Source organism: Pseudopodoces humilis, chromosome 26, assembly GCF_049639895.1.
Source record: "Pseudopodoces humilis isolate 2021_Gansu_Grassland_sample_001 chromosome 26, ASM4963989v1, whole genome shotgun sequence".
Lineage (NCBI taxonomy): Eukaryota > Metazoa > Chordata > Aves > Passeriformes > Paridae > Pseudopodoces > Pseudopodoces humilis.
Window position 1 is genome coordinate 3,089,447 of NC_142225.1, and position 19,414 is coordinate 3,108,860.

The 19,414-nt window shown below is 51.2% G+C and overlaps 1 protein-coding gene across 14 annotated transcripts; it reads right to left on the minus strand.

The window, feature by feature from the left end:
- Positions 1-324: 324 nt before the first annotated feature.
- On the minus strand, positions 325-19,392 carry PPARD (peroxisome proliferator activated receptor delta). 14 transcript variants are annotated; one of them, XM_088067295.1, is made up of 9 exons: positions 19,360-19,387; positions 16,692-16,780; positions 10,880-13,741; positions 6,109-6,337; positions 5,250-5,401; positions 4,411-4,549; positions 3,646-3,848; positions 2,869-3,322; positions 325-2,469 (listed from the first exon to the last, which is right to left on the minus strand). In XM_088067295.1, exons 4-9 carry the CDS (start codon positions 6,236-6,238, stop codon positions 2,222-2,224), a joined length of 1,326 nt encoding a protein of 441 aa, XP_087923421.1. In that variant the 5' UTR covers positions 6,239-6,337; positions 10,880-13,741; positions 16,692-16,780; positions 19,360-19,387; the 3' UTR covers positions 325-2,221. The 14 variants fall into 14 exon arrangements, with proteins under 14 accessions (XP_087923421.1, XP_087923419.1, XP_014113608.1 ...); XM_088067293.1 differs by having other exon boundaries at positions 10,880-13,753; XM_014258133.2 differs by lacking the exon at positions 19,360-19,387 and adding an exon at positions 18,484-18,975.
- Between the last annotated feature and the right edge of the window lie 22 nt (positions 19,393-19,414).

Sequence of the window (19,414 nt, forward strand, 5' to 3'; positions counted from 1 at the left end):
ACTTGGCCACCCTGGAGCTCATTGTTCCCTTCTCGGGGTGTTTTCAGTTCATTTCCACCTCCACCCGCAGCATTTGGGGCAGGAAGCACCCAGTCTCAGGACAGACATCCTGCTCAGGATGGCTCTTTCTGCTGCTTTAGGTTTGCAGGCAAAAAAACCACAGCAGGTACGAGGATATGGGAATTACATCACAGAGTCCCATGAATCATGGCAAATCCCTGGAAATCACAGCAAATCCCATCACCTCTGCTGCAAATCCTCCCACGGACAGCTCTCCCCAGGTGCTGAGAGAAATCCCACAAAGACAGGCTGGACGCTAAAAGGTTCTTAAATATTTAGTTCTGATTTATTTAAAGTCAAGTCAGTTTGTAGACACTATATTATTAAAAACACTTGGAGGTTTGTACTTCTAGCAAAAATATACATTTCAGTTTGAGGGTTGTTATACTGTCGAGGAAGGAAGAGCAAAAAGTTTCCCAGGTGATGGGCACGAGTCCTGCATTGTGGCCGCGGCGGGGACACCACCGGGGTTTTGGGAAAGACAAATCCCCCGGGCTCCGACGAGCACACGCATGCCTCCAATGCCTTCCCCCAGAGGGCTTCAAAGTGCTTCAGAAACGGTAATTCCCAACACTCCTGCGAGGTAGGGAGGGGAGGGCTGGGCAGGGAAACTGAGGCACGGCAAAAGGAGTGGAGTGTGGCAGCATGGGGAGGTTTGGGACCGGCCAGCCCTGTGATGGGGAGGGAAAGTCCAGTGCTCTTCTCCTTTGGGTTTTAAAGGAATTATTGCACCAAGGAAATCTGCTACCCTGAAGAGGAGGAAAGTAAAATAAAACCAAATAATTTGCTCCCACAACCCCTCCTGGAGAATATCAGTATTTTAATAAGGCTGCTCAGGACACAGGGGACTACGAGCTGCAGATGAGGAAGTGTTGCTTCTTAGATGAGACACCATTACCCTGAAAGGGAAACCGAGCCCTTCCCAGGTCCACCCAAAGTCCAAGTGACACAGCCCCCACACCAGGGGCCTGGCCTGGCCCAGGCAGCACCGAGGTGTTTCACTACAGCTGTGAGAAGTTGTGAGGTAAAGTCCCAGAATGCTGCTGGGTTCAGGCAGACCCCTAAGCCTGGAGCTGTTCACACTCTTGGAAACAGTGGCAGAGGACTAGCAGCTTCCCTGACACAGCCATGCTCACTGGGAAGCTCCTGCCCATTGGGAGCATCCTCCCTCCCTGCTTATAAATCCTTGGCATTTACAGCTGCAAAGCTTTCTGCAACCAATGCACTAACAGATCCTCGTGCTCCTGCTCCGAGCAGACAGCATGTGACAATCCAGGCACCTTTCACAGAGGGGAAACTGAGGCAGGACACCAAACCTTGACCAGCTCAAGGCCCCTGACCCTCCACACACCTTTTTTTCTAACTCACATCTGTGCAGAACAGCCTGTGGAAGCCATGGATTCTGTGCCTCTCCTCTGAAGGTGAATTTTAAGGAATCAAATCCTTTCCCTCCTAATTCCCCATCCCAGCCTCTCATACTGAGGTGCCAAGGGACACGTTCCCTATGGAACGAGGGTGCCAGAAGCAAAGGCTCCCACACAGCACCTGGGAAGGCAGAGCTCACACAGTCCTGTGGGAGACAGGAACACACTGCAGAGCACAGGCAGGGCCGCAGCTGAGGGTCTCTGCTGGGACAGCCCTACCCATGTTCAAATACCCCAGAGCTTTTCTTTGGGAAAGAGAGATACATCCTTTTATCACACTGTCCCCGACTTCATGGCTCAGGACCACGTCCTTGGAGTGCAAATGAACAAGAGAACACAAATACACTGTAAGTGCTGCTGTCGGCCCCGCTGGCCCCTGCACCCCCTTGGCACTCCTCAGGACCAGAGCTCCCCACCCTGGGGACTCGAGGTGCCACAGTGACCTTGCTGCCTGAACCATGTAAACCGGGCAGCTGCTCCGCTGAGGGAGCAGCCAGAGCTGGGTCACAGGAACGGGAACAGCAGCTTTGCAGATTTATTAGTGTGTGTTAATGGAAGCCCTGGCCAAGCAGGAGGCAGCTGCAAATCCTGACAGCATCTTGCCCTATGTACCGTATGTCAGGGTCACATAGAAAAGAGTTTCCAGTAGGAGAAATGGAAGACACTGGGAAGGGTTTTCTTTGTTTCTGTACAAAGAGTCTTGAATCAATGGCTTCATTCTCATAAATAACAGGTCCTTAGTACATGTCCTTGTAGATCTCCTGCAGAAGTGGGTGCAGAGATGTCTCTGTCTCTGTCTTCTTGATCTTCTGCACCAGCTGGGCATGCTCTGTCACCAGCTGTCGCAGGTCAGCCATCTTCTGCAGCAGCTTGGGGAAGAGGTACTGGGCATCTGGGTGGTTGGACTGCAGGTGGAACTCCAGCGCTCGCAGGATGTTGTCTTGGATCTCCTCCACCTGCTTCACGTTCATCAGGCCAGGGCGGTCTGTGAAGAGGAAGCACGGTAGCTGCAGGGTCATGGTGCAGCCCTCCAAAGTACACACTGCTCCTGGGGAAAGGGAGCCAGGGACCATAACCCACCCACCGTGACTTCATCCTCATCAGCTAGAAAGGGGAGAAGCGTGCCCTTGGACAACGCCATCTCACAGCAGCATAAGAAGGAGATGCCACTTCTATATTCCTTGCTGTTGGTCCAAGCTTGCCAGGCATCACCGCCACAGAGAAGCTTTGGTTTTGGAAGTGTTCAGTTCTTCTCTCATGCCCCTGAGAGATCCCTGGCTGACCTCAAGCCCAGCTGCAGCTCAGCTCCCCTAGTGCCCTCTGAACCACCTCTAAGTAGGGAGGACTCTTCCTGACTCTGGGATGGCCGAGGGCACCCGCTCACCTCCGCACAGGATGATGGCAGCCACAAACAGGGACAGGTCGCTGTCATCCAGCTCCAGCGCGTTGAACTTCACAGCAAACTCAAATTTGGGCTCCATGATCTCACTGAAGGGCTTGCGCAGGCTGCGCAGGAACTCGCGGGTCACAAAGCCATTCCCGTTGGCCACCAGCAGCCCATCCTTGTTCATGATGGAGGCCAGCATGGCGAAGATGGCTTCATGCACCCCGTACTTGAGCAGAGTCACTTGGTCATTCAGGTAGAGGCCTATGAAGCTGGGGATGCTCTTGGCGAACTCGGTGAGCTCCCGCACAGTCTCCACCGTGGTGCACTGGCAGCGGTAGAAGACGTGCACCCCGATCTCCTTGTAGGGGGGGATGCCATTCACCAGCTGCTTCCACACCAGCCCCTTCTCTGCCTGCCACAAGGTGTCCATGTCATGGATCACAAAAGGCTGCTTGAACAAGAAGCAAGTTAGGAGTCTGCTGTGGGGGTGCCAGCTCTGCCCAGGGCAGTCATGTCTGTCTGCCTGTCCCTGTGCTGTGCCCTGCCTCTGGGGCTGAAGTGCCCAGGCAATCTGCACCCACCCACCACAGCACAAGTGTGCAGAACAATGTGATTTTTCCCAGCAAGGAGCAGGACATTACAGAGCCCACCTGGCTGCAGGTGGGAATGGTGCATGTGGAACAGCTACGGCAGCAGGGAGATGTGCAGCATCTCCCAGAAAACAGTCCGCCGTGCTGGCCATGGCCAACCCCTCTGCCCTGGGAGGGAACTTACTGGGGTGCTGCTGGCCTTCCCGGTCAGGATACCTCTTGCCTTCTTTTTGGTCATGTTGAAATTCTTCAAGTAGGCGTTGTAGATGTGCTTGGAGAAAGCTTTCAGGTCAGCCACCTGTGGGTTCTGGCAGCCAATCTCGCTTGCTGTCAGCCCTGCCACCAGCTTCCTCTTCTCTGCCTCTGGCATGCGCCCAAAGCGGATTGCTGGGGGGCAAAACTGGGGTCAGGACAGCAGGGGAACTCCAGGAGATGCATCCAGAGAGGCAGCAGTTTGTTCTGCCACTGCAGACAGACAGGTCTGCTGGAGAACACCTGCAGCTACATGACTATAGTTCTCCAAGCTGCAGTTCCTCCAGCATTAACATCTTCACAGACCAGCCACTGCTGCTTCCTCACACCAGACTCCCATCCCACCCCTCTAGGCTCTTGCACAAACCACACTTCCCACATAAACACCTCTGCTTGTCTGGGTCTGAGATTCTTACACCTGAAGTCTAAAAGTCCCAACACAGAAGAACAACTTGTGTGTCCAGTTCCCTCTGGGCCCATCCATAAGGGACAGCCATGTGCCAGCAGCTGTACTGCATGGTGGGAATGAACAGCCCCTTCCTATAAAGAAAAAGGAGGAGTCAAATGCTTGAAGCACTGGGTTTGAATGATCTAGCAAGTAGAGCCATCAGCTAAAGCACAGCAGGCCATGGGCACCCTTCACAGAAAGCCCTGTGTCACCCAGCTGGCCAGGCCTGTGGGCAGCAGTGACACTCACCATTGTGTGACATGCCCAACGAGAGGCATTTCTGGAAGCGGCAGTACTGGCACTTGTTTCGATTCTTTTTCTGAATCTTGCAGCTCCTCTCACACTTCTCATACTCCAGCTTCATGCGGATCGTCCGGCGGAAGAAACCCTGCAGGTAGGGAGGAGCAGGGGGACATGGAGCAGCAGTGCCTATGGTTTGGGACCAGGCTGGTTTGTTATCCTCAGGAGCTTCAGGGGGGTGAGAAGGGGAGCCCTGGGTCTCTGGTGCAAGCAGAGTCTCTGTCCCAAGGAGAGGTTGTATGGTGGCAGAAAGGGGCTGCAGAGGAAGAAGTGAGGGGACACCCCATGCTCGGTGCTGTGACTGTGCCAGCAGCCCACAGAGAGGGATGAAGGGACAAGCCATGGACCAACTCCAGCCTTCAGGAATGTCTGGCAGGACCTGGGCTGCTAACACAACCCTGCTGGATCTGCTGCAGGGGAAAGAATTCCAGAGGAACATCCAAGCTGCAGCCAGTGATCCCAGGGAGATAAATACACAGCTCATTGCTGATCTGCAGCACAGAAACTATTTTTAAAAGCAGATTCAGGGTCCCTATGGGGATAGATGGATTTGCCTTACACAGTAATGCATGACAAGGCAAGGTTTGGCCCATACAGGTCTCAGCCCCCTTCCCACGGCAGCATTTGCTGCCTGCCTATACTTGCCCCATTCTAAACAGGTTGAGTTTTTTTACAATCAATCCCAAATCCCTGTTTTGCTGCAAATCTGCTTGTGTGAAGAGGCAGCCCAGCCCCTGGAATCTAACCCCTGCTAGGTGCTGCTGAACCCAGCCGTCCCTTGGACTCACCTTGCAGCCCTCGCAGGCATGCACGCCATAGTGGAAGCCTGAAGCTTTGTCTCCACAGACCCTGCACTCCACGTTCAGCGCTCCCAGCGCTGCCTCCTCGCAGCCCATCTGCAGCTGGTCCGACAGTGAGGGAGAGGAGCTCTGTGACAGGTCTGCAAACACAAACAGGAACATGTCCTTCCATGTCACAGCCACAGGCCCAGCTCCTGGTGTGGCCCGCTTCTCCAGCCATGGGCTGAGGAACGATTTCCAGCCCTGTCCTGCCCGCCCCTGGTATCACATCTGGAATCTGGCACTGGCTGCAGGCAAATGCCATGAACAGAGCCAAGAATGCCCCAGCAGCTCAAACTCCATATCAATGTTTTTTTCTTCCCTCTGGCATTCATGTCCTGGCAATGAAACCCCAACCAGCAGATTTTATAATCCCTGGTTGGCCAGCTGCTGGCACAGGACATCCCAGCTGGAACATCAAGGGCTCTGGAGGAGCCTCTTCTGTATCCATAAACCTCTCCCACCTCCTATAATTACTTTGCTACGAGGACCTCAAGAAGTGTCCAAGGAAGCATTCCCAAGCAACCCTGGGAGTCCCCTTGCCCTGAAGCACAATGTTACCTGCCTGTTCTTTTAATTTCCCCTCCAGAACCTTTTGCCAATGACCATGCAGTGACATTGGAGGAAGAAATACACCTCTCCATAACTTGGAGCATTATTTAACAAAGGGTAGAGATTAAAACCAGCTCCAGATTAAAACCAGAACTCCATTCAGGGCCATATCCTCTGCCCTTGCAGCTGAGCATGCTGCCTGGAGGCTGCGGGTGCCTGGATGCTTCACAGGATGAGCTCCTGTGGCTCCACTCACCTGTGTAGCTGCTTGAAGGCAGCGAGCTGTCTGGTCCTCCAGTTGGGTCTGAGGCTCCACTTGCCACCATCACTGCCTCTTCCTCTTCCTCTTCCTTGACCTCAGGTACTTCCTCCTGTAGTTGTTCCATAATTGATCACCCCTCAGTGCCAAGACTGCAATCCCTGTCATAGCTCTGGCATCATCCGCGTCTATCCAAGATGGACCCCACCAGGCTGTTCCTGCTAGCCTGCAGGACATGGAGAGAGGTCTCTGAGTGCCTGCACGGAGCAGCTCAGCAGCAGGGCAGTGTCACCAACCACACCAGCCCTGCTCTGTGATTGCTCCTCGGCCAGCGAGACACGCAGAGCAGGGCCCATTTAAAGATCCTTTTGCACTCTAGAATAAACATTCTATAGGAGTCAAGGAAGCAAAAGCTCACAGAATTCTTTTTAAGGCCCAGTAGACCACAAACCAGCCCAGATGCCACCCAGGGACTGGGGGTGCCTAGCTTACAAGTCCCATAGCAGAAATGCTACCCCAGACAATGTCCCCCAGAGCTGCCAGTGACCTAGGATGTGATGGTAACAGCAGGGCCAAGGTCTGATAGAGCCAACACCTACAGAAGGATCAAAGTAGGGCTGGATTCACCCTCTGTCCCTGCACAGCCATGGCAGAGCCTGGACTGGGAGCAGCAGCTGATCAGGGCGCACCTGATCATCCATGCCTGTGGATGGAAGATACAGGGAGAGCAAGGCTCAGTGCAGCAGCAGGCAGTGGCTAAAGTCCCTGGCCCATACAAGCCATCTGCAAGACTGATGGCTTCCTGTCAGCCCTGCACTCACACTCCTTCCCATCAGAGTGCTGCCAGTTACAGCATTTGTGTTTGTTTTCACTTGGCTCCTCTGCCAAGAGCAGGGTTGAACGTGTTGCCGTTGCTCTGCGCAGCTGCCAGGCCGTGCTCAGCCACAGGGTCCAGCAGTGCGATCCCAACGGCCACACAATCCAACCAGTGTCTTAATCCTGGGCTTCCTGTGGGAGGAACGGCCCCATCCTCCCCCACACACTTCCGTTCCTTTTTTGCCTTACTCCATCCCAAAGAGCCCACGAGAAGCTCCAGCCATCCAAACGATGCAGCACTGCTACAGTGGTTATGGCAGAGCCATTCCCACTTACCTCTCAACCATGCTGGATTCTTGATTCCTAAACTGACTCTTCCTTGAATAATTAAGATCTCAAGCCCATCTTATTTAAAATTCCATCCACTTCCTTAAAAGAGTTAATTTTAAGTGGAGAAATACCATCAGGAAAGCCACTGAAATTCAGGTTCAATGAAGAAAGCCTCAACTGGCAGACCTAAATTAAACTAATGCAGGATCTTGCAGGGGCCTTGTATAATGGCAACCCCAAGCTCTGGGACAGTCTGTGCCCCATGCCCAAGCCCACAGCACAGCTCAGGGCTTGCTGGGGGAGGGCAGCAGTGACCCAGGACTCCCTGGATTTGTTTGCCCTCCCACAGCAGATCCTCACACCTGGCACTTCAAATTTGAGCTGCAGCCAGCTCCTTGGACTGCTGGAAAGACATCAAGGTCAGAACTCCCTGAAAGAGCAAGGAAGCAGCTCAGAGACAGATCAAAACTTGCAGGTGGGAGAGTAAACACAAAGACGTCACAAAGCCAGGATACAAGTCACCCCTGGAGCTGGTGCTGCACCAGAGCCTAGGTCTCCTGTGGCTGAGAGGGCTTTAGTTTTCACCCTCCACACTGGGAATTCAGACTGCAGGACAGGTGGCTTTGTTTCTAGGTGAGGTACATTAGTGGCAGCAGTGAGCACACTGCCCCGTGGCTCCTTGGCAGCAGGAACAGGCAGGGGGTGCTCCCTTCCTGTGCCTCCACATGAGCACTGAGGGACCATTGAGGCTGTGTTATTCTTGGCCTCTGCTCATACATCCCATGCAGTGGGACACGGCAGACAGGCAGGAAAACCTATTCATAGGAGATGGAGAGTAATGAACTACAGTTTTCAGGGTTATATATAAATGACCACACAAACATCAGGGAAACACTTTTGCCTGGAAGAGCAGTTAGTGGGGGAAGCTTGTGGCAGGAGAAGCTCGTCTACAGTGGAAAACCCATCCTGTAGCAGCTTAATGAGCAGCTCATTAGATTCCCTTTGTTCCTTGCATCCAGCACAAGCCCCTTGCTTTAAACCCACTGCAGACAGAGCTCCCTGCTTTGCCCCAGGTGTCTCATGGGACATGTTGGAATAATGCGGGAACATCCCTGACATGCTCTCTTCCATCCGCAGGCTCTACTCGGGGCCACGTGCTCCCAGGGCAGCAGTGAGTTTTTGGCATGCAGTTTGCTCCCCAAAACCCAAAATAGCAACTCCAAAACTGTGCTTGGCATCAGTCTTGGATGGGTGTGAGGAGGGGGAAAGCAGAGGATGAGACACAGACAGACAGCTCCATGGGCCTCCAGCTAAGGCTGCTCATGTGCACACAGGCATTACAGAAAGGATATAGATGAGAATGCCACCCTTTGAGAGTGGCTGGACAGCCAGAGAGAGAAAAACTTTTACCAGAAGGCTCTGAATATATTGTTCGTGTATCTCCTTGCAGGCCAAGAGTTCAGGAGCCTGGGCAGAGGGGAGCTGTGGGAGCTCTTTGCACACCTGCTTCTCCTTTAGCCCTTCCCATTTTCCAAACAACTGGGATAGAGGGAGAGGACTGGAAAAAAGGATTGATCTCACATGGGAGGCTACAGCCCCTGCCTCTGGCAGATGAAAGGCCAAGGCAGCCGCTGCCTGAGTAAAGGGCTGGGCACGGTGTCCTGGGGTGACTTTATGATACTGGTATCCCCAATCGTCTGGTTTATGTTATATATTAAGTTCTGCACCTTTAAGACTGGCTTTGAGAGCAAGAGAGGGGGAAGAAGAAGCGCGCAGTTTGTGTTAAGGAAAAACATCACTCCCACACATCCGGCTCCTGGACTGTGGTGTCTGCAGCACGGACAGACAGCGGGACAGAGCTTCTCTCTGGATTTTAGTTAGTTTTAGCTAGCTGAGGCAGAGGAGTTCCCTAGACCTTTGTTTGTTTTTTTTCCCAATTTTCTTGGATCTGTGCAAGCCTGCTCTGGACTGAACACCCAGTTAAACCCCGGGAGCTCACGCCTGTGGCCCACCGGGGCCTGGGCCTCGGCACTTTCCAGCGCCGGAGGGACTGATAAGAACCTGAGCGAGCCGAGCTACACCACATGAAAAGGACTTTTCTTCCTAGGCTTGCCATCCCATCGAACAGCAAGAGGTTTTATTATTTAATATTAATCAATTTCTGTTAAATAAACAGCTTTTTCCACTTCTCTCTAAGGAATTTTTTTCTTTTCCCGGACCAGTTAGTGGGGAGGGGCATTTCCCTGGGGAAATCCCCATTTGGAGTTTTCCTTCCTAATTTGCCCTAAACTAAGACACACGGCCATGCCTGTGCAGACCCTTGAGAAGCCAACCAGCTGGGCAGAGTCTCCAGCAGGAGGGGGACCTCAGTTCTCATCCCTGTGCCAGGTATAGCACTGAGACAGCAGGCAGAGACTGTGGAGATTCACCAAGGATTCACATGCTCCCCTTTGTTCCCCTGCAAGCCCTTCAGTGGAAGCAGGGAGGCCTGGGAAGCTGGAGCTCTCCAGAGGTTTGTCCAAACTCTCCCTGTCTGAGCACAAGGAGGGACCTGTCCTGCCAGCACCGCAGCCCACAATCTTCATGGGACAGCACTGGGAATGATAAAGGACAGCTCCACCCCAGGACCTCTCCAGCCATTTGGTGCCTCCACATCTGGTGGCTGAGTTGCCAGAGAAGGAGATGGGATAACTTGGTCTCCTTCTCTTGGCTGAGTCCCATGCCAGAGCACAGCACACAAGCTTTCAGCTGCAGACAGGTAGAGATTTCTGCCTGCCATAGACACCCACCCCTTTTTTTCCATTCAGCAGCTGTCACAGGACACTGATGGAAACAAGGATGGAGACTGTGAATTTCTTCCTAAGCATATCCAGAGAATCTAGCACAGCTGTTTCACTTTCTCTTCTCAGAGGATGGGAATGAGCAAGAGGACAAGCATCTCATGACTTGCTGTGCCCTTGCCTCAATGCCTGTTCCAAGGAGCTTTGGTAACCCTGGCTGAGCCAGCAGCTTCCTCTGCAGCTGGTACAGGGAGGGTTTGTTTGCTGGCTCTGGGCTTGGGCTTGCGCTTGGGCTGATGCCTGCAAACAGCTTGGGCAACAGGTTTGTCTTTCCTAGAAGCTGGCATCTACGCCAGGCTAAACCATGAGTGGGAACAGGGAGAGAGACGTGGCACAACCATGAGAGTTAAAAAACAGGAATAAAAGTTAAAAGAAGATAAACCTTCACAGTGGATTCCCTGCAAGAAGGTAGTACTTCTGAGCTGACCAAGATCCAAGTCTCCAGTTCATCAACCAACAGCTGTGGTTGGCAGTTCCCCTGGCAGCCAATCCTGCTGATTAGCACGTAGACCCTGGAGCCAAGCTCCAAAAAAAGATCCAGCTCTCCCAAGATCTGCTCAAAGCAGTTGTTCAATACAACTGTACTATAAAAGAGGTATAAGGAATGGCAAAAGGAAACCAATATACCATGGGAGTGCTCCTCACTTCTGTTTATTCCTCTGGACAAAAATGTCCACCAAATTCACAGCCAAAAGAAGCAGAAGGGGTGAGGTAAGAACTCAGCCCTCCATAGGGCAGCACTTTGATGTGCAGCACATTTTGAATCCACAATCGAAACTGACCTGAATCCATAAAGGAGATGTGATTGCTGCTGGCTGACCACCTTTTCCAGACTTCCTCAGGAAGTTTCTGAGTTTTCAAGTTTCTGTTCCTCCTCCTACACACCAGCTACTACTAATAAAAGCCAAATAAGAGCTAAGCAGATGCTGCAATACAGGAAAGGTAACTGAGAGTACAAAACAGGAGACACAAACACTGAAAACATGTTTATGTTTGCTCCTGGAAGATCAGCATACCCCCAAATTAGCCAATGAGATCCCAGCAGCACTTAACTAGCTGAGTGTTTCCTCCCTTACTCAAAGTCTTGGCCGCAAGGCAGGCTACACACAAAAATAAACTACTACAGCTAGCAAGGAAGAGCCCTCCCACACAGCACTGACCAGGATGGACATTCTGGGCCAGATTTTTCCCCTTAACAGCATCTGCTTAGATGCTGTACCATGCCCCACAGTTCAATCCTGTGATTCTCTCTCCAAGGCTGCTTGGTGTGGACCACCTGTGTTTCCCCAAGAGTGACCTGGGCTCATTAAGCAGAGGGGTACTGCCAGAGCTTCCATGACCATTAGCTGCTGCTAATTACTCAGGGACTTGTGACACAGGGTGCAGGAGATTCCCTTAGCTGCCCTGAGCAGCCTGGATGCTGCCAAAATGAATCACACATCTATTGCATGTTTTAACTCACCCACTTCCTGATCATTGAGGGGGGGAAAAAAACCCAGCTCATTGAAAAGGTTACAAAACTTGCCGGATTCTTCTCTTTTTGTACCATGATTGATGCTGTCCCCAAAACTAGGTCATGACATTTGCTCCAAAAGGAACTTGCTGCTTGCTTTGTTCAGAGTGCAAGAGGTGTTACAGACACCAAAAAAAGCAGACTTTGGGCACTGAACTCTCAGCCATGCACAAAGCAGGGTCTGCTAGGCTGCTCGCTCTCCAGGAGCTGCAGATGTCCTTGGCTCCAGCAGCTGCTGAATGCATGAGATGTGCTCCAAAATCTTGAGATGGCAGATACAGGAAGACAGAGGAATCATCCCTCAACAGCTTCCCAGCAGAGGGACTCCCTGCCCTAATCAGGCTCTGTGGCTGATGCTGGCAGAAGAGCAGCAGCAGCAGGGCAGCCAGGGAAGAGCTATGCAGTTGTTAGCTCTTACTTGAAGTGCTACTCCATGACCTTCAGCAAGTCTGGTTCAGTCCTCTACTTCCATTTCCTTGATCACAAAATACCCCCAACCAAAACCCACCACAAAGAAACAAACCCAGGATTTTTACAGTGCTTCCTTCCTGATCTTTCCCTGGCTGCATTAGCTCATGGACACAGCATGTTTTGGAAGTGCAGAGAAATAGATCAGTGCGAAGTGTCATTGTTTATTCCTGTATCACGGCTTTTGACACCTGTTTGCAGTCACACTCACAGGTCTGGTCTGCTCAGCCCCAAGTCAGCTCCCTGCACTGCTTATGACTATCTTCTCCTCTTGTACATTCCTGTACAAGGCATTTCCAGGACGACTTTCAAGAAGTAAACTGGCACATCTCATTCTGCCAGCTGCTGACTGGTATTTGTGTCTAGCAGTCAATTCAGGACAGCCCAAAGTACCCATGGCCAGGAGGGGCACGTGGGTCTGACCCATCGGAACAAGGACAGCAGCTGGGAAACAAGCAGGTACTGGAAAGGTGACACCACTGAGGCTTCTCAGTGCTGGAAATGGCACAGAAGTGCTGCTATTTGAGAAGATCATTAAGTCTGGCAAGAAGAGAGTATCATCCCCCCACAGCTCAGGGCACAGCAGAGGTAGCTGTGAAACTGTGCCAATGCTTTGGGATCACGCTGCAAACCTGGCACTTGCACGCCAGAGAAGCTGTCTGGGATATATTCTCCTTTCCTTTAGCATCCCAAAGGTGAGGAGGTTGGAGGCTCAGAATTCACTGAACCACTGTAAGATGATGCTTTCCCAAACTGCTGAAGTCCTCTTGGCTGTACTCCAAGGCAGTCAGTTTGCTTAGGGACCCCTTGTCCTCCCGAACCTCAGCAGGACACATGGAAGGATCCAGTTTCAGAAACATCAGTAATTATAGAACAGGGCTGGTGAGGGAGGAGCTCACAGAAACAGCAACACCACTTCCCAAGGCAAACAGTGGGCACAGGGTGTTAGGGACTCAAAACAGCACTGAAATGGAACTCCAGGAAAGTGGCAAGTGGAACAAGCTGTGGCTGTGAACGGGAGCACTGCTGGCGGTCAGTAAGGCCAAGTTTGGCAGTGCTGCACACACCAGCACCCAGTTTAGATTTCCTCAAAGTCTCAGGGTCACTGGAACACCAGCAAGTTCCACCCCCACTTTGGAAGGGACAATCAGCTCCCCAGAAAAGCAATGGGGGCAGAAAAGCAGCAGTGGGCAAATAAGTCACTTAGGATCACACATGCATGCAGCCTTCTGTCTGGAGCCAAACATCCAACAGGTAGCTTTTATTGCTACATTGGCAGTGCTCCCAGATGCAGGAAAATGCTCAGAAAACCAATAGCAAGCCTCCTCCTCTTTGCAGCAACAGATTTTAGATACCATGGACTAACCAGAAAAAAAATCAATCCATCAGTCTGTAAGTTTTGTTATGTTTACACTCGGACTCCCAGAAAAGTACTACTTGGTTTTGTAGACTTTAGCAAAATGTCCTGGGCACCAGCCATGCCGCTCTGATCCCAGGATGCAGCTGACAGAGAGCAATTGTGCCCAGGCACAAGTTCTGATGATTCAGCTGGGCCAGGAACATGCGCAGCAAGATGGCTCAAGGAGACTGCTGTGTCTGCTGCAGCTCCCCTCCAGCCACAGAGCAGGAAAACAGAGGGGTCCCAGTCTCACTGCACACATCTCTGCAAGAAAATCTCCAGAGAAAAATGGAATCACTTTTCTACACAAACTAGTACAACACCCTCTCAAGGAACTAGATACAAATGCTGTTTCCTTGCTATTTTTGGCCACATTCACACAGCAATAGATGCATGCACAACAAAGATTCCGCAGCCTTTTCAGCGGGGAAAGGAGCAGCGACCATGTCAGTGTGATCCTGCCAAGACTCACAGTGCGCTCTGACCATTTGGATTTCTGCCTCAGCCCCCAGAAAACAAAATGCTTGAGCAAAGCATTCTCACCCTTCATAACATCCTCATGCCTTTGGCACTATCTTGGGGGTACAGGGCGAGCCACAGAGCTCACAGCCAGCCAACAGCTACTGCTTCCTGACGCAGCCAGCTGCTGGCAGCTCAGCAGACTCCTCGAGTTCATACTCACCAATAACCCTTTTCCAGAGATCATCATGTCCCTAAGTACCACAACACAAGTTCTACCCCACTGACATGAGAACCCATGGATATTTTCAGAGACGTGGGTTTCGAACCACCAGCCCTCGTGGGGTTAACAGCTTTCAAGAGCCAACATTTCTAGCAGAATCAATATAAACAACTTTAAGGTGAAAAGCTGATTTGGGCATTTTTAGAAATATCCCAGATTGCATTATGATGAAATCAGAGTTCCACTGAAAAATGCTTGTAACATGTCAGGCAGGATAAGGGATTTGAGCTTAGGTTCCCATCAACAAAATGACTGCACAAAGCATTGCTCATTTTGAAGCCATCTCACACAACCCCTGCCAGGAAGGGCCTGACAAAGCCAGTCCTAATGAGATTGGCATGTGTTTCACACTGAAGTCTTAACAGCCCATCAAAGAAATTCTTCCCTATCAGCTCATCTTGCCCTTTCAAATCACCAAAACCATTCTCTGTCTCCAACCCACATATCTGTTAAGGGTTGAACATGCATGTTCTGGTTTGTTTTCAAGTTCCAGTTCCCAGACCATGGCAAATCAGGAAATGCAACATGATGGCAAGAGCTTTGGATAACACAGAGGTTAGCAGGCTGTGGCTATGCCCCAGCCCCAGAGATGGGTTCTGGCTTGACCCAGCAACATAACAAACGCTTGTGTTTCTGGCTTGTGTTTTCAACCTGTCACTTCCTCCTCCATGGTCAGGCTTCCCCTGCAAAACAGACTCCCTAAAACTCAAAACTCTAAGCAGAGCTTGTCTGTGAGGTCCCCAGGAAAGCACCCCAACATACACATGCATTTCAGAGCCCTTTGCAAAGCCAAATAGACCTGACCAAAATGATCCCAGATGTTTGTAAGCTCTTGGCTAAGTCTTGGAGAACACAGACATTTTCCAGACGCTACGACTGAAAGTGATTAAAGCATTTCAAGAAGTCATAAGAAAACTAATATACATCTTGAGTCAGTTCTGCTCTGAACCCTTCCTGCAATCAAGCAGGGCTCTAGCGAACAACATCCCAAAACATATATTTTGGGGAAGATGCACTTCACAATCTCCTTGACCAAAAGGATTCATACTGGCATCAATCATTCCACTCTAAATCATGCTTTGGGAAATTTCCCAGGCATTCTGCCAAGGCAAGCATATTTCAGAGTATTAACAAAAAAGTAAAACTAGTTCTACAGAAAAATCTTACTTATCCTCACTACGGAAATCACTTCTGCTTGTCCAGACTTTCCCAGAGTCTCCAAAATTACTGCAGCAGTGCATCTCTGAACAGAGGCACTTCTGGAAAAAGCAGAGATTACTTTGCAGCACCTGATGAGAAGCAGCAACACAGCCCAACGAATCTGTGGTTATCAGTTTGTTCCTGCTCTAAGCAAAAGAGCCAGTACAAACCACAAAACCCCTGACATCTAAAATATCATTGTCAGGGCAAGCCAAGCTGGGCTCTGACAGCAAATAACCTTTCAGGCATAAGCACTGTAACATCATCTCACCCAATTAAAACATCATTTGTATGTCAGGTTCTGTTGTTCAGAGAACCCCAAGAGTCTCTTGTGCCAATCCTTCAGTCTTCAAGAACATTTGCCGATTTCCAGTCCATAATTCAAAGCCACAGATAAAATACTCCCCAAAGAGCAACAAGATGTACTGTACAAAAATATGTATTTTCCAAAAGGCATCACGCAAGAAAGACAGAGCCCATCAACACCAGAAAGCAATTCTGTAAAACAGTACAGATCTTCTGATCAGCAAAGCCTCATGGGGCTCATTATAAAAATCCTCTCCACACGCTGTGAAGATCCTTGGAAGTCTCTGTCTTGAATACCAGAACAGAGATAGTGCAACCACTGCGCCAATCTGACACAGAACCCACAACAGCTCAACACCTCAGACCTGTGTCAGGCAAACACACACCCACAGCCACGTGCAGACAGCCTCAGCAGCGCTCATTCCAGGAATCACTTCAGAGGTCTGTGGGGAGGACAGTGCCCACCCATGGCCCTGCTGACCACCTCCAAACCCCTGTCCTGCCTCTGCCACGACCTGCTCAGCTTTGTCTGACACCGACAGACAGCACCAGCACTGCTGCCAGGTCGTGTGTGGGATTGTTGGGTGATTGATTACCCACATGCAGCCCTGGATCTCATGTGCCCTCCCTCACCTACAAGAGCCAATTTCAGTAATAAACATCAGTGAAATAATGGAATGTTATGTCACTATGCTTTGACAGCAAGAGCCAGATGAGGAGAACAGGATTAGACCATGGTCCTCACAATGTATTCCTAAAGTAATCCGTAAGATCATATTCAGAAACTGAACAAAAATAAGGTATGGAGTTTAAATTTAAAATTAAATTTAAGAAAATTCAAGCTTATAGACAAAGGGAAACTTGCTGGAAGCAAACTGGTCTTCTCAGGTTCTTCCCTACCCCAAGTTTTTAGGAACACTGCTAAGTGCCTGGGTCAGTGGCCTGCATGCAAAGGGGAAGGGTTACCTCTGCGGAGCAGCTGTCCCCGTCTGCCTGCTGCCAAAAGCCACCGCTCGGTCACCATGTCAGCACGGACAGCCAAGACCTGGAGCAATCTGCAGGAGGACAGAGAGCAAGTTTCCACGGCTGTGCTGAAGGCCAGGTATTTATGCCGTTTGGAGCACTGGGCTGGGTCCAGCAGCAGCCCTGAAATTTAAACACACTCCCTCTTTCACACCTGGGTCAGGGTGACTCCAGGAGGCCGCTGCCACAGGCAGCATCTGTCCTAAGACCAGGAGGCAGAGCAAACTGTGGGGTGTCCCAGCAGAGACAGCCCCATCCCCTCACCACAGATGTCACCTTTGCCTTAAGTCACCTGCAGCCAGAGGCTGGTGACCCTGAGCTCCTATGGCAATGCACAAAGTCGATGCTAGAAAAATGTCAATGGTGGCCACAAGGCTGCTTGGTTATTCAGCTTGCTGAATCTACCTTCAAGAGGCTGCCAGAAAGTTCCTGCAACTTTATTGAACTTCCTCTTGGGCGGCTGAAACTTAAGGATTCAACAGAGTTCATTCACTCTTAGTTTTCCTGATAACTTTGTCTTGTATGAATTTCAGGCTCAAAAGAAAAGGAAGAGAATAATGTCAGAAAAAAACTGGCTTATGAGGCTTCGAACTAGAGGACTTAGAGAAAATATGTCCTATTTTTAGACAGTCATGCAGACTAAGTGGACTAAAACATTAAACAAAGATGTTGTGAACATGATGCTATTTGCACCCACATACCCTCCTTGACATTACCCAGGCTTAGCTGCTCCTCCCACTCCGACAGAAAAGCCCTGTTTTGTATTGCTGCCCCAGACATGGGACAACTTGTGAGGCAGCTGAGGACCAGAAATAAACCAGCAAAAAATCAGCAACAAACCAGCATCACCAGTGCCTACCAGGCCAGACAGCTTGGCAGCAACCTGTGAGTGCTGTGCTGAGAGTGAACCCTCAGTGCAGCACATCCTTCCAGGTCTGACATGGCAGTGGCAGCTGCTCAGGAGAGATGAAAAAAGAACATGAACCCCCTGCCTTAAAAGCTGAGGATCCCAGTGGCCTCAGTGTGGAGGGTGTTCCCTACAGGATCAAGGCACATCCAGAGGTGGTGACAAGTGTGAGATCCAAAAATACGACCAAAGTCCCTTGCACTGGCGCATCAATCACATCAGGATTTCCCAATCAGTGATGTCAAAGTCACATCTTCTTGAAGGCAGTGACTGCCCTTGTTTAGAGGTGGGGGCTGAGGACAGCCCAGAGCTCTGCCAAGTGTGGATCCAACACCAGCCTTTGTCTCAGTGGGGCCACAAAACCACCCTCAGGAGCTTCACTTTCACAGCAGAGCAGGTTTCTGATCCCTTCTCCCCCAACATGGAAGACAGTTTTTCTAAACAATCCCGACAAAGTTTTGCTTTAATCTCTCTGACAAAGAACAATACTAAAGTCATTCCAGCCCCACTGGCACATCAGGAGGTGTCTTTCTCCACCTCCACCAGCAATAAAGCTCATCACAATTCAGTAACACAGCATTAGCCTTGACACTGTCAACGAGGGCTGAATCACATGCAGGGAGTGCACAAATCACACCCTGAGCTCTCACTCATTGCAAACCAGAGTGCTCTGCTGCTGCTGCCAAAGATCTGAGTATTGAAACTAAATGCCTGGCTCACCTTGTCCTGCTCACAGCTAAATGCCAGGACATGCCCATCACACCACACATAAAGCAACACTTGCACCAGCTCAGCAGGGCATGGAGGGAACCTGCCAGCACATCCCACCTGGATACTTCCTCTGCTGTCCTGGCTGACACATGGCAAGTCATCAGGAAAACTCCCACCTCAGCCTGGAGCACGTTTGTACAGAAGAGGATACTCTGCTGAAGGCAACAATGGAGTTGCATGGAGAGGGCAGGAAGAGAGGAGAGTAGAGCAGAAACAAGAAACTGGACATGGGCTGCCTCAACCCACAGGTTGAGAGAGACCACAGGTTTTAGAGACCAACACCACAACCAGCCCTGGGACCCTGATTCATGGGGCAGACCCTTCTGCAGCACCATGATGGGCATTGTCCGGATCCTACAGCACATCTGATTCCTTCCCACAAGCACGTCCTTCATCTGAGATCTCAGGGAAGGAGGGAGTGGAATGGGCAGATATGAGGGATGAGAAAGGACTCTCAGATCCTTCCTCCGGGAGCAGCCCCTCACCGGATGCTCTGGTCAAGGTCCATCCTGACCCTCTCGCTTCTCCTCCTTCCAGCCCCAGACTCCTACAGTGCCTGGTACCCTCAATCCCCAGGCCAATTCCCCCTCCACCACCCCACCCTGGCACAGAAGAAAGGCACACTGTCCCCCTGAGCCTCCTCCCGTGTGCGCCATGTCCCGTCCTCAGTCTCCCCGAATTCCCAAAAGGAACTATAGTGTAAAGTCACTGATGCCCCTCACGCCCCAGCTCTTCACACCCATGTCCCCTTTGCACCAACCCTTGTCCCTCACACACACCCCCTGCCTCAACCCTGTCACACCCCACGCCCCTCACAGCCCCTCTCCCTCGCACTCCCCGTCCCCCACATGCCCTGCCCCTCACCTGCCCTGCCCCTCACGTCCCCCGTCCCTCACGCCCCCCGTCCCCCACGCTCTCCCCGGCCCCGCTCACCTCGCGCGCAGCCCCACTCTTGCTGCCGCCCCCCCACCCCCGGCCCCCCCGCGTC

Excerpts from the sequence above, each read along its gene's own strand:
- PPARD (XM_014258129.2), bottom strand. The coding sequence starts at position 6,238 with ATGGAACAACTACAGGAGGAAGTACCTGAGGTCAAGGAAGAGGAAGAG. Across the intron at positions 3,849-4,410 it reads GTTGGGCATGTCACACAATG|CAATCCGCTTTGGGCGCATG; the intron begins GTGAGTGTCACT and ends TTTGCCCCCCAG. Across the intron at positions 2,470-2,868 it reads TGCCATCATCCTGTGCGGAG|ACCGCCCTGGCCTGATGAAC; the intron begins GTGAGCGGGTGC and ends TCCTCTTCACAG.